General features: G+C 37.2%; 1 protein-coding gene across 1 annotated transcript in view; it reads left to right on the top strand.

Annotated features, from left to right (window-relative positions):
* Positions 1 to 2,720: 2,720 nt before the first annotated feature.
* The window catches only part of LOC146457421 (dedicator of cytokinesis protein 7-like), a 44,444-nt gene continuing 34,529 nt past the window's right edge, over positions 2,721 to 12,635 (top strand). Inside the window, exons 1-9 of the mRNA XM_085091957.1 lie at positions 2,721 to 2,788; positions 2,879 to 2,975; positions 4,449 to 4,627; positions 6,572 to 6,706; positions 7,168 to 7,177; positions 7,280 to 7,365; positions 7,626 to 7,692; positions 11,275 to 11,499; positions 11,987 to 12,160. Of these exons, the coding sequence (XP_084948083.1) occupies positions 2,721 to 2,788; positions 2,879 to 2,975; positions 4,449 to 4,627; positions 6,572 to 6,706; positions 7,168 to 7,177; positions 7,280 to 7,365; positions 7,626 to 7,692; positions 11,275 to 11,499; positions 11,987 to 12,160 (1,041 nt within the window). The remainder of the gene's footprint in view (positions 2,789 to 2,878; positions 2,976 to 4,448; positions 4,628 to 6,571; positions 6,707 to 7,167; positions 7,178 to 7,279; positions 7,366 to 7,625; positions 7,693 to 11,274; positions 11,500 to 11,986; positions 12,161 to 12,635) is intronic.

The following is a 12,635-nucleotide window of genomic DNA, read 5'->3' as shown; positions in this document are numbered from 1 at the left end:
CCTGGTTGAAAAATGAAGAAATTAGGGAGTCTTAGGAACGGATCAGAGCATCTTTAACGTCTGCTGAGTAGAGGTCTTAGATTTCTGTTAAAAAATACAGAAATTAAAGGTGTCTTTGCTTCCGCCTTCCGTAGGGGGCGTAGCTTCAAGACCAGGCACTTGTCTCGTCTAAGTTTTTCTCGAAATTATGACAAAAGAAAATACTGTTACACGTAGTTGCAAAATAATTCTCAAATAGTATTTGCGATTTCGTCCTGAAAGAAAAGAGCAAATAATTCCAATGGGTAACTTGTTCAAAATTAAATTTGAGGGTCAAATGCAGCTGGAATGCTTCTGAAGTCCGCTCCTGAAGACCTCATTGGGTCTCAGTTTTCGGGGATCTTAGGTTTCGCAACAACCATTATAATCAAAACAATTTCTATTGAACACGAAGGATAAGCATTGCGTGTTAAAAGCTAGATAGTGCTTTTATACTACTAGTTGTTTCTAATTTTCATTTTTATGAGCCATTTCTGCGTAAACGTTTATATTCATCTTAGTCGAATCGTTTTCTCATGATACTGTCAGAATTTGCACAAGCTGTATGTGGTAATAACAATAACAACAATCTTTATTAAAGACTTTACAATTAATACTCTGAACTAAGTTATGAAACAATCAGGGTTTTGCTAGCTCGCATATATTTATTTATATATGACCTTAAGAAACGAATCAATCAATCAATCAATCCCCGGAGGGAGGGGGGGGGGGTCTCCTCGGTATTCTCGGTAGGGGTGTGCCGCCCAGTTCTCCAAATCCTGACCCCTATTTCAGACCAAAACATCCCGTTTTCTACACCCGTTTTCAGACCTGGCCTCTAAAATCCATACCCGTTTTCAGACCTGGCTTGTAGCGTAATTAAGCGTCACAACAGTGCCGAAGTCAAGAATTGGTAAAATTCACCCGAAAATTCAGCTCGAATGATATATTTTGGATATTTCTCTTTCTCTACTATTCATTTGGAGTTGAAAAGACAAATACGTTTATACACTCTCGTGATTCCCTTGAAAACCACCCCCGACTTAACACCATAATGGTCAAAATCTATACCCGTTTTCAGACCAAAACGGCAAAAAAAAACCCACACCCTTTAGGGGAGTACCCCCCCGGAATCAATAAATCTTATTCCAAAATGGCTCCCATTAATTAGCCCTTCTTGCCTCGTTCAAGGTAAAATTTTCTTTTGATTTTTGAGATTAAGAACGAGGTAAGGAGGGCTCATTCGAATGCAAACAAAACAATGTTAAATCAGTGGTAGCGGCATTTTGGAATAAGGTCTATGAACTTTATTAACGTGTCTAAACTGAAGTATCTAGCAGAGATCCGACCTCTAACAGTGTACACCTAACCACAGGCGGCCCAAGCTCAAGCTGTGAGTTGTGGTGATCATCTTGCGTAATAACCGTCACGGCGCAAATTTAAGAGTTTGTATGGGAATATTTACGATCGGGTTTAGGAGGTACAAATTCCGAAAATTTCTGAATAAAAATTAAATACCTTGTTTATACGGTGTACTGATTGTTGTTTCTCTGTCTCCTTTTGCTGATTGGAGGTCATTTTAGCGAATTATCGTTTCCCGGGTTTCACACTCCTAAGGAGTGTGAAACCCGGGAAACGATAACTCGCTAAAATGACCTCCAATCAGCAAAAGGAGACAGAGAAACAACAATCAGTACACCGTATAAACAAGGTATTTAATTTTTATTCAGAAATTTTCGGAATTTGTACCTCCTAAACCCGATCGTAAATATTCCCATACAAACTCTTAAATTTGCGCCGTGACGGTTATTACGCAAGATGATCACCACAACTCACAGCTTGAGCTTGGGCCGCCTGTAACCTAACTAACAATTAAGTGACTATAACTGAGTCACTGAGATAACTCCATAAAAACTTTTGTAAGAAATTGAGATAAATATTACAATGTCTGTTACAAAAACTAAGAATTGTATAGATGGCAGTCCTTGCATCCATCTTGTAGAAAGCTCGATAGATTACGCCTTCTTCTTTTAGATTGCTCGCAACTCTCTTCTTACTGGAGAGGTTAGTCCACAGTTTATCGGGACCAAGGTATTGGCTGGAAGTGACAGTGTTAAATCTGGGTAGCACAAAGTCGGTTTGTCTTAATTGATAAATGTGGTTGCTAGCCTGAAATAAATCATGGATTGTCCCGGCCATGGAACACAAATTGAGTTTAGCCTTATACATTACAGTAAAACACATATATCTTGCAGCCTTCTACCGTGCCAAGATGGAAAATTTGCTTTATCCAGTTGCTGTAAGTGGCTAGACTGTTTGTCTGTAAAGCACAAGGCTCTTTTCTAAGTTTTTGATAAAAGGCGTTGTGTAACGTTTTTTCAGTTTTCTGAAGTCAGAGTCATTGTAGCATGAAGTATAGCCCGAGAACACGCGTTATTTTTTGCGTTTTTTTTCAGGCGAGCGGCGGCAAGCACGAGGCGAGCGCGGGGCGCGAGTCACACGCGATCTTTGCGCCCTTTCCGTCGCGCGTGACTTGCGCTTGACTCCGCGCGCTCGTCTGAAGAACGCGAAAAAAAAAAAAAAAAAATCACGCCTACATGAAGTATATACCTGATGTTCCCTTACATGAACAGCATCCAAGTGGCTGCAGAGCCATATGATAAGAGAGACACTGGGGACGAGTAGGCTGTGTTGATAGTAAAATGGCCGCCCAGAGCTCAGGTAGTCAAAGTTCGGGCTCAACAAGGGCATTTGCCCAAAAACTTAACAAGTACGTCACCTAATACTTTAATTAGAGCTAAAACATATGTAGGACTCGTTGCTTATTATAGTTCACTCGCCTACTTCTATTGTCTTTTAGATATCGGCGCAATGGATCGGCGAGTTTTGGCACTCAGACAAGTCTCACTAAATCACCGTCTTCATCAAGCTCCTTCCTTCATTTCGCCACGGGAACGGTATGTTTCTTCTGGCATAATATAGGCGTTGGATATTCAGATCTTTTGTAGTGGTAGCCTTAGAAGTCTTTTTGCTGTGTCATGTTGTAACATACACAAATACACACAACAGTCGGGGAATTCCGATAGTGAATGACACATTGTGAGTTATACATTTGTACGTAACAAGGATGTATTGATTGTTTGTTTTATGAATGAACTGAGATTGATTGGAGCAGAAAAAGGCTCCAAGGTAATGGGAAGTAAGGAGATACAATAATTCCGTTTAATTACATGTAAAACGTCAACGAGGTCCTTTATGAAACCGTAACGTACTGAGTTAGAAAATAATTGAGAGTGCAGGAAGTGGCCCACCACCATTTCTATTTCCGTATCAATTTTCATTAAAAATTTTCAGGTTTTGTTGTTTGCTTTCCTTGTAGATAATTTCAACCCTACAAAGAAAAAAGATAGTTTGACCTCAAAAATTCATGTTTTAAAATCTTCCTCGAGATTTTTTTCACTAAATTAAAATGCTTTTTTCTCATTGCATGACTGATCGATATTTTTCCAGCTTCTTGCATTTTGAAGTTTTAATTCCTTTATATTCATTTTAATGTGGGCATTATGCAGAGAAAAACATTGCCACAGTGGTCAATACTCTATTAAACTGGATAAGACATGTATCTTGCAATCAAACTTGTTACCTTAGATTTGCCCTTGCTTTTTTACTTATTTTCTATCTTGAACTTGGTTTTCTCAAACTTGCTGCTATCTTCAATGATTTTCTGCTTAATTACTTTTGCCAAACTCCACCTTGAACCAACATTACAAAGTGTTCAAACACAACTGGACATTAAATTAAATTTCATGAGTATAATAGGCCATTTCCAAGTTGTGTTGAAGCTCATTATGAAAGCGAGGTTAAGTGCAAAGTTTTTATTATGAAAATTAGTTTCCATTCTTATGTAAACAATATGCAAGAGCTTTGCACTTAGCCTCACTTTGATAATGAGGTTCACAGCATCTTGGAAATGGCCTATTATGTAATTCTATGGTTTCATGAGATATTTGCAATTTAAATACTTCAATAGACCCTTCTTCTTCTTCTGAAACTTTGCAGGGTTACTAAGGTAGAAGTGCTCTTTCTAGTGCTGGTTTACGTTTTTAATTTTTACTTATTTGAATTTTCTACCGCCATTTTGGAGAAGGGTCTATTGTCCAAAATATCACTTGCTTTTGCCCCTGCCAAAGAGCAGAAAACAAGTACAGTCGACTCCCGATAACTCGAACCTTCAAGGGAAATTGAAAACGGTTCGAGTTATCGGGAGTTCAAGTTATCGAGGGAACAATTATATAGAAAATGACCTGAAAGGAAAGGAAAATTGGTTCGAGTTAGCGCGAGGTTCGAGTTAGCGAGGGTTCGAGTTATCGGGAGTCGACTGTAGTCCTTACTGAAGCTAAATTAAAATGTAAGTTTGCATTTCTTTGCAGATCCCCCTTAATGAGGTTGTAGAACCACCAGATTTTGAAGACATTGTGTTGGCACAACAACCCTTTAACGAGAATGACCCAAACAGTAAAATGCTGGAATTTCCAGATGATGATATAGAAGTCACTACAATCGCCAGACAATGTCGCACAGTCAATCCATGCTTTCCTAAAGATACAGGGTAACTAATGAACCTCATAAATTAAAATGTTAAATTCAGTTTGTCATGATTATGTTGTGCTACATAGAAAGAAAACTGGAGTGCCAGATTGGAACCAAATCACCATGGTAGTGGTTGGTGCATCAAACGTTTAACAGACCGACGTTTATTCGAGGACAGGCTGATTTCAGCATTGCTGTGTTGTTTCCTGAGACAAGGAACTTCGCTCAACATTGTCTCTCTTCTCCCAGGTGTATAAATAGGTACTCCTATTTGTTTCATGCCATAGAAATCTTTTTAAGCCCTGGCTGTGTGGGCTAATTAGGCTTCTTGTGCAAGTTTTCCTTTTGGATTGGAATTGAATCCTTGATACACCAGACACTGGGGCCGGGAGCGATGAGAGGCGGCTGTATTCACAGGCTGGACACTGGTTTCATGTTCTAACCATTGAAGTATACAGAGAGATGTAATGTAGGACATTCATATTAGCCTCATTGGTTACCAACATACATGCATATCTCGATACATGCATATCTGTTACAGCGTAACAGTAGATAAAACCATGTCGTAACCAAGTGTGACTTAGAACCTTCTATCACACATTTAAAGCTAGACAGCGTTCAATGTCAGGACCAATGGCCAGGGTTGTACTATGCTTATGATAGACTTTACATCATAGCAAACGCGACATGAATGCACCATTCACTGGTTTAGCCATACAGAAAAAGCGAACTAACTTGTCTCCAGACAATGTCGCAACATATTACAATGTGACTATTGACTAACGTGACAATGATACAGTGATAAGTCTAAAGTACAGTACGTAGAGATGCCACCCGGGGCTAAGGGCGTCACGTTCCATTAACTACGTTTGACAATTGTATTGTAAAACTTTCTTAATAAAAACTGTACTTTTTAAATTCTTTGCTTCATTAACTCCGGGCTCTTACAGTGATGATTGCCTCAATTCGGGAAGTTTACAAAACATTTCTAGATGCTCTTTTGGATAAGCTACATGTAGTCCTCCAGTGTTTACAATAACATGAAATTATTATGATTTTCATTTTAATCATTAATTTCTCCTCAGGTGTAAACCAAAATTAAAATCTGATGCTAATCCTGTGTTGGCTTAACCCTGTTCTCAACAACTGGACACAGTGGAGTAGAAGATACTGGGAATGAAGTGTTTTCTTTAAAATGATGGATCACAAAGTAACTTTTATTGATAGGGTAAGAGTGCATCACAGCAGAAATTAACACAAACAGGCAAAGAAAAGGAGGACAGTTTACCCAGGGACAGCTGGGCATCAAGGTAATATTCCTTCTAGATTTTCCATTCAGTTACAGAACTGGTACAGTGGAGTCTGTGTGAGATATCAGTTAAGCAGAACTTTGAGGCAGGGTTGTCACCTATTGGCATTCACATTTCACAGTCTGAGGCTTTGAAGTGTAAGTGAACATGTAATTGGGATACAACAGCTGGGCTATTTCTCTTTAGAGTTGTTGTGGTTTTATTTTTCATTTAACTTAGAGAACACGAAAATCAACTAAACAAATCAATTTGAATTTTCCTACAATCACACTTTGACCAACACTAGCTGTTTTCTTAGAGGGCAAAATAAAATAAAAAAACATTTGCCTTGCTCCATCATGCTGGTTTATTGAATGATAATACCTTTGGCTGCAAGACTGTTCCAAAATCTGACATTTTCTCTCAAAACTTTGTGTCATTGCTAGCTGTATATTCTGCAGACATTCTTCCTTGGGACACCTTATAGCAGATGCCAAAAGGGGTTTATTTACTGCTTGTCTTTAATAACGTATAAGAAATGTCTAATATATATCTTGGACAAGTTCATTTCTTCTTATTGTTTGAGTGAACCATTTTTATGGCATGATTTTGGTTGATATTAGAATTTTCCAATCATTATGCATTCATAACAGTGAACTGTTTTATTGTTTTAGCATTTTTGACCTGCAGTCCTGTAACCCTGATCCCTTGCTTCCTGCACTCCTGGAGATGAGGTGGACCGTGCAAATGAAGAGGATCGCCAACAACACAGAATACACTCTCTATTTTCCATCTATTCTGTTCAACAGGTAAATAAATATGACTCAGTGTTCAACAGGTAAATAAATATGACTCAGAGCCGGCAGTGTAGTTGTTAATATGGTGGACTTCATGGATTATGATTTGCTTAGCAGTTTGTTGATAAAAGATCACAAAGTCAGTCATCTCTAGTAAGCTAAATTTCATTGCTTGCTTGGAATCCTGATTAAATGAACATTACTATGTTATGTTTTATGTTTTTTTATATTGTTACTGAGCCTAGTGTTGCCTTAAATTTAATAATAAGCTGCACATTGTAGTTCTCCAGCAAGATGTATAAATATTATTGGTACCAACAAATTAAATTAAGTAAATTTTAATAAAGATAGGTTTGTCATCCTGTTCAAGAAATCACTCCTACTTGCTTCATGCTAAAGAAATAAGACAGTGTGGATACAAACTTTGTAGATCAATGTTAATGATGTAACTTGTGGAATGTTTGATCTGTTAGATTTGACACAGTAATTACTACATCTACCTTTAGTTAACCGCAAATAAACACTGGGATGTGTGACCCTTTGTGCTTTGATCCACCTCATGTTGTTATGTTCATTTTTGTACAGGAAGAAGGGATCGAAAAGAGAGTTCCTGCAACTATTCCTCAAGAACATTTTGGGCAGAGAATTTTGGTCAAGTGTCTTCAACTCAAGTAAGTTTGATTGTTCACCTGCATATGACTGTTGTCTCATTGCATTTTGACATCATATAAAGCAAAAATATTTTATTGTCAAACAAAATGAAACTAATTACCGGGTAAATAAAAACGTAGTGATTATTTTTCTTAGCTTGACCTTTTTATCTGGCCCGTGTTGGTCTGTGTGGAGAAAAGTGGTTGTATCCAAGGTTCACCATACGAAACACGATCATGAAATGTTAATTTACTGACAAGTTTCTGTTTTTTAATTTTAGGCTTGAGTTGGAAGTGGAGCCAATATTTGCATCAATGGCTCTGTATGATGGAAGAGTGAAGAAAAAGGTGCACTTGATTTTGATTATTTTCAATTTCACTCTGTCTCACTATGGGTCTCCTGTACAGTGTTAAGGTGGCCGAACACAGTTTGCGCGCGCTTTACAGATTCTGTTAGTGATGATATTAAGCGCGCGCTAGGGTTGTGGTAAGCAAATACTAAGGATCCCTCGATTTTATACTAAATGGATCACAAAGGTAAGTTTAGCTCTTAAAATAACTCAGCTTCTTGTTTGTGAATCCTTCTTCATTTATCGGCAAACAAAAAAAGTAAGTTTATGAAGAGCTAAGCCTTTTTGTACGCTTTTCATCTTTGCTGAGAAAATCTAATTAAAAGCCACGCATGCGCATTTGAGCAAAAAATTGTGACTGGTTGTTTTAATGGAAATGAACTGTTTTCTAAGGAACTGCTCATTAGAATTTCGTGAAATTTGACAAAACAGTAGTTCTCTAAAAGCGTAACTCGCCTACAAACAAAAAACAAAATCTAACAGAGGGTGTGTTAAAAAAACATTAAAGTGCAAAACCAACATTTACAGGAGATCTCTCTGTTAAAATTACATGAAAGCAGCGTCACTATGTCAGTATTTTGTGAGTTTTTAACTCGTGAATGCGCATAGCGTAATTAACGAGTTATAGCGATAGCTGACTGTCGACTTGGTTGGTTGGTTGGTTGGTCGGTCAGTCGGTCGGTTTTGTCGTTAACTTTCGGGAGTGCGCAGTGAATGAGTTTTAAATTCAATTAGTGAAAAAAAACCCGCGAACATTTGTTGTTCACGGCGCATCAGGAAATTCTTATTCAATATGTAGAGAATAATTTGATGATCATTTAGTGCAAGATGAGCAAAGTTACAAGTTTTTTCAGTTTTTCAGAAAGTCCGGCGTCGTAAACTCAATTAGTGAAAAAAAAAAGCGTGAAAAATTTTTTTCACGACGCGTCAAAATTCTCTCATTCATTCTGTAGAGAATAATTTGACAATCATTTTAGTGTAAGAGTGGAGATTTTTCGTTGAATCTGAGCAAAGTTAGGTTTTTTTCGTTTTATTCTACAGAGTGCGGTTTCTTTTAAGAATTAAAAATAATTTAATTTAGAAATAATTTAATTGAAAAGTAATTTAATTTGTCAGTTTTCACGCGAAAGCGGAACGTGCCATGTCACACATCATTGACGTCGTAAACAAAATTATGCAAATTTCTGGTGAAATGAACACTTAAAGATCTTGTCAGCTTTCATAGAGGTTTCGAAGGGAAAAATGTTTCATTTTCGAAATTTACAACTGGTAATTTATGGGGAAGCAAAAGGACGCGGTCGATAAATAATTCTTATTTAGCAAGAGCTTGTCATAGTTCATTATTTTTACTTGAGGATTACGTGGACTGAACTCCAAAGGAAAAATTTCACGCATTTATGTCGGGCATGAAATGTAATGCGATACTTTGTTGAACAGATTTCCCTTTGTGAGATCGGCTTGCCCTACAGTAATTTTGTAATTTTAATTCCCAAAAAAACTTCACTTGCCCATCGGGCAAGTGATGGTTAGAATCCACTAGCCCGATTGCAAAATCCAGTAGCCCCGGACTATCGGGGACACAAATTTGCTTGACGTAGCTGCACATGGCGTGCTTCTATCAACTTTGAATAAAAAAACACGTGATTTTTTTTAATTGGCACATCAGAATACAAGAGTACAAGAATGGTTATTTTTCGTTACATAATCGGGCAAAGATATAGTTTCTTTTAGCTTTCAAGGAAGTTTCCGTAGCCGTCTAAATTTCAATTACTATGTGTCATCTGCATTCACGAGTTGGCTCACAGGGTCCTTTGATTCTGGATACAAAAAATGGAGAAAAATCTAACGAGTGCATTTCTAAAAATTAAGGAAAACCTTTATTTGTGGACGGTTAATAGCTTGCTGTGTTGCCATGGCAACGTTACCTTGCTCAACGAGAAGTATCAAAATTTATTCCTTCTTAGTTAACTTTGCACCATGCTTATTTCGGGTACTCAGAAGTACGTAGTTTTCAAATGTTTACTAACACCTGTATACTTAAAAACTGTGTTCGGCCACCTTAAATGGCAAATATTCATGTTATGATGCAGTTTAACATTGACCTTGAATTTCAAGAAATTCTCCATGGATCCTTTAAAGTTAACACCTGCCCAAACGTATTCCTTTCAGAGTTTGGGTGAGCCATACTTCCCATCCCCAGAAATGTTGAAACCCTTGCTTGCAATAAACTGGCTTATATCCTTATTGCCTTGGCAGTGAAATGTGGAGTGAATTCAGCCCTCTCTTGCCTTCTGTACTTTTCTAACTTCTTTTCACTGGAGACTGATTATTGGTGTCAGTTTCAGTTTTTGTGACACGTTGGTGGTGCTTGGTTGAGTGAGGCTGCTTAATTAAGTCAATCTTCTGATTGCCCTTCTATTTGGCTTGTGGCCTATTTTAAAATACTTTAAGTTTAAGGTTATATTTATTAGCTTAAGGACGGTGCCTACTATTGTTACTGCGCATACGTTCTGCGCATTGCGAGATTCTCGTGTTTCCTATGGGTGGTGCCTACTAATACAGGAATATTTTTTCCAGTTTAAAACTATACTGAGAAAGCAGAACTTACCAAATGCCTTTGGTATCTCAAAAGAAAATTGGGGGTAACCATGCATTTTTCAGAGAAAATTAAGCTTCAATTTAGGAAAAAATCTCATACATTGCTTTATATTTTGGCGCTTTTTAGAGATATTTTTGCTTAATTATCTCTGAAAAAGGCGTGGCTACCCCCAATTTTCTTTTTGGATTCCAATAGGCCTTGCTAAGATCTGCTTTTCCCGCATAGTCATAAACCGAGCAAAAATACGTCGGTATTAGTAGGCACCGTCCTTAAAGTAGTTAGCACAGCTCGCAGTACTTAAGACCTTCTACATGATTATGATACCCTGATTAAAGTAAAGCTTATCATGGTGATAATGATTATGATGATGATAATGACAGGTGGTTGCTTAATTGAGGTTCTGGTCATATCAAAATTAAGGGCAATCCAAAGTACATGTACTAAAAACAACCCTTACTGTCAAATCTTATGGGTTTTCATAATATTTTCCTGTTATCTTCTGGTTAACCTCATTTCTGGCACATGGCCCACAAGAGTTCATTTAACATTTACTCACACTTATTTAACTCACAGAATTTAGTATTTGGTAATTTTCAAGAAAAATAAAAAATCGACCTACAACAGTTTATTTAAAAGCCAAAAATCAACCTAAAGTTAAGACATAGGCCCTTAATAATAACACCCTCAATCCTTCAATTTTGAGAGAAATGTAGACAAATATGATTCATTTGAAAGCTGTGTAAAAAGTGATCTTTCTTTGAGTTTTGAACTTCAGAGTTGGCATTTTATTAATTAAAAGGTAACATGACAAAGCTGTTCCATACAGTCATAAGTTAATCTGTAAAGTCTTCAAGATGTATTTTTGTTCTTTTTTGGGGAAAAAATAATATTTCCATTTATTCTCTAGTTGTGCTCAATATTGATGGCCATCATCGTTAATAATTATTAATAATTGATTTTCTCTGATTTACTGTGCATTAGATATCAGAAAACTTCTACTTTGACATGAACAGTGAGTGGTGCAGAAAGTTGGTTAAAGAGCACAATCCTCGCACTGACATCTCTACTCTCAGTCGCTCAGCGATATTTTCCATCACATACCCCTCAACAGATGTGTTCCTTGTCATAAAATTAGGAAAAGTTTTGCAACAAGGAGACATCAGTGAATGTGCTGAACCATACCTGAAGGATACTGAAAACCCTAAGGTTAGTTTGGGTGAAGTAAGTAAATAAATAAAATAAATTATAAAGGACAAAATTTAAGTTAAGATAAGATGAGGTACATGTACAATGCAAAATTAGTACAGTAAAATACTAGACAGTCTTAGTTAATAGCTGGTGATAAAAAACTGCATATCATTAGTTACAATCATGAAAAATTAAGAAAGGTTTGAGTTTTGTTTACCTTTTGCAATTTATTTAATTTGCCGGTAGGTGATCAAAAATTTTTGAATGGTGCCATGCTGGTGTACATTTTGGACACGTGCACATGCAAATTGTGAAACAAAGAATGAATTTAAAAACCTGGTGAAACTATGAGAATGTGATGGTGGTTTCATCAAAAGAAATCATGCAGCTCAGTGATTTTAAGAAAAGATATACAATTTATTGCTCAACTTGGCCCACAAAATGGACACCCACTTCTGTTTGTGTTGGTTTCCTAGACTTATTTTGCCTTGTCTTTAATCACTAGCATAGAGAGAAGATGCGTTTAGCAGCTGTATCAAACTGTGACAGGCTTGGCAAGTATCGCATGCCATTTGCATGGACTGCTATACATCTAGTGGACATTATCACTGGGAAGAACACTGACACAGGACCTGTTCAGGAGAAAGACAGTCCAGCAGCTACTGCTCCAAATAGAAGGGTACATGCAGTTAACCTTTAACCCCTAATATCAAAGAACAAAATTCTCCTATCTTGGTCTCATACTTTTATTATAAAAGTACTGGGGAGAACTTATTAAAATATCCCAAAAATTAATGAAGCATTGATATTACAAGGAGAAACTTGATGCTGATCACTGGCGTTAGGGCTAAAAGGTTAACATAGTAGTATTGTGGCATCAGGCCATTTTTCTTACAGTAGTTCAGTAATTGTAATGTAACAGAAAAAATTTTCCGGCCAATCAAAATCGGGGAATTTAAATGCTTCTGGAACTGGTTCAGTAAGCCCAGGGGCTCTCCCGTTTTTATAGTAAACCAACGTTTGCCCATGTAAATCCTTTCTGCCCGACTAACCGCCCCTCGGTCTCAGAGGATGCCCAATGCCCTCCTCAGCTCTGTCGTTTTGCTTTCTGTATATTTTGGGATTGCTTTAAAAAACCTTTTCACTTTTTCAAC

This window comes from Pavona decussata, unplaced genomic scaffold (genome assembly GCF_977016875.1).
Source record: "Pavona decussata unplaced genomic scaffold, jaPavDecu1.1 SCAFFOLD_243, whole genome shotgun sequence".
NCBI lineage: Eukaryota > Metazoa > Cnidaria > Anthozoa > Scleractinia > Agariciidae > Pavona > Pavona decussata.
This window is presented reverse-complemented; position numbering and strand designations above follow the sequence as displayed.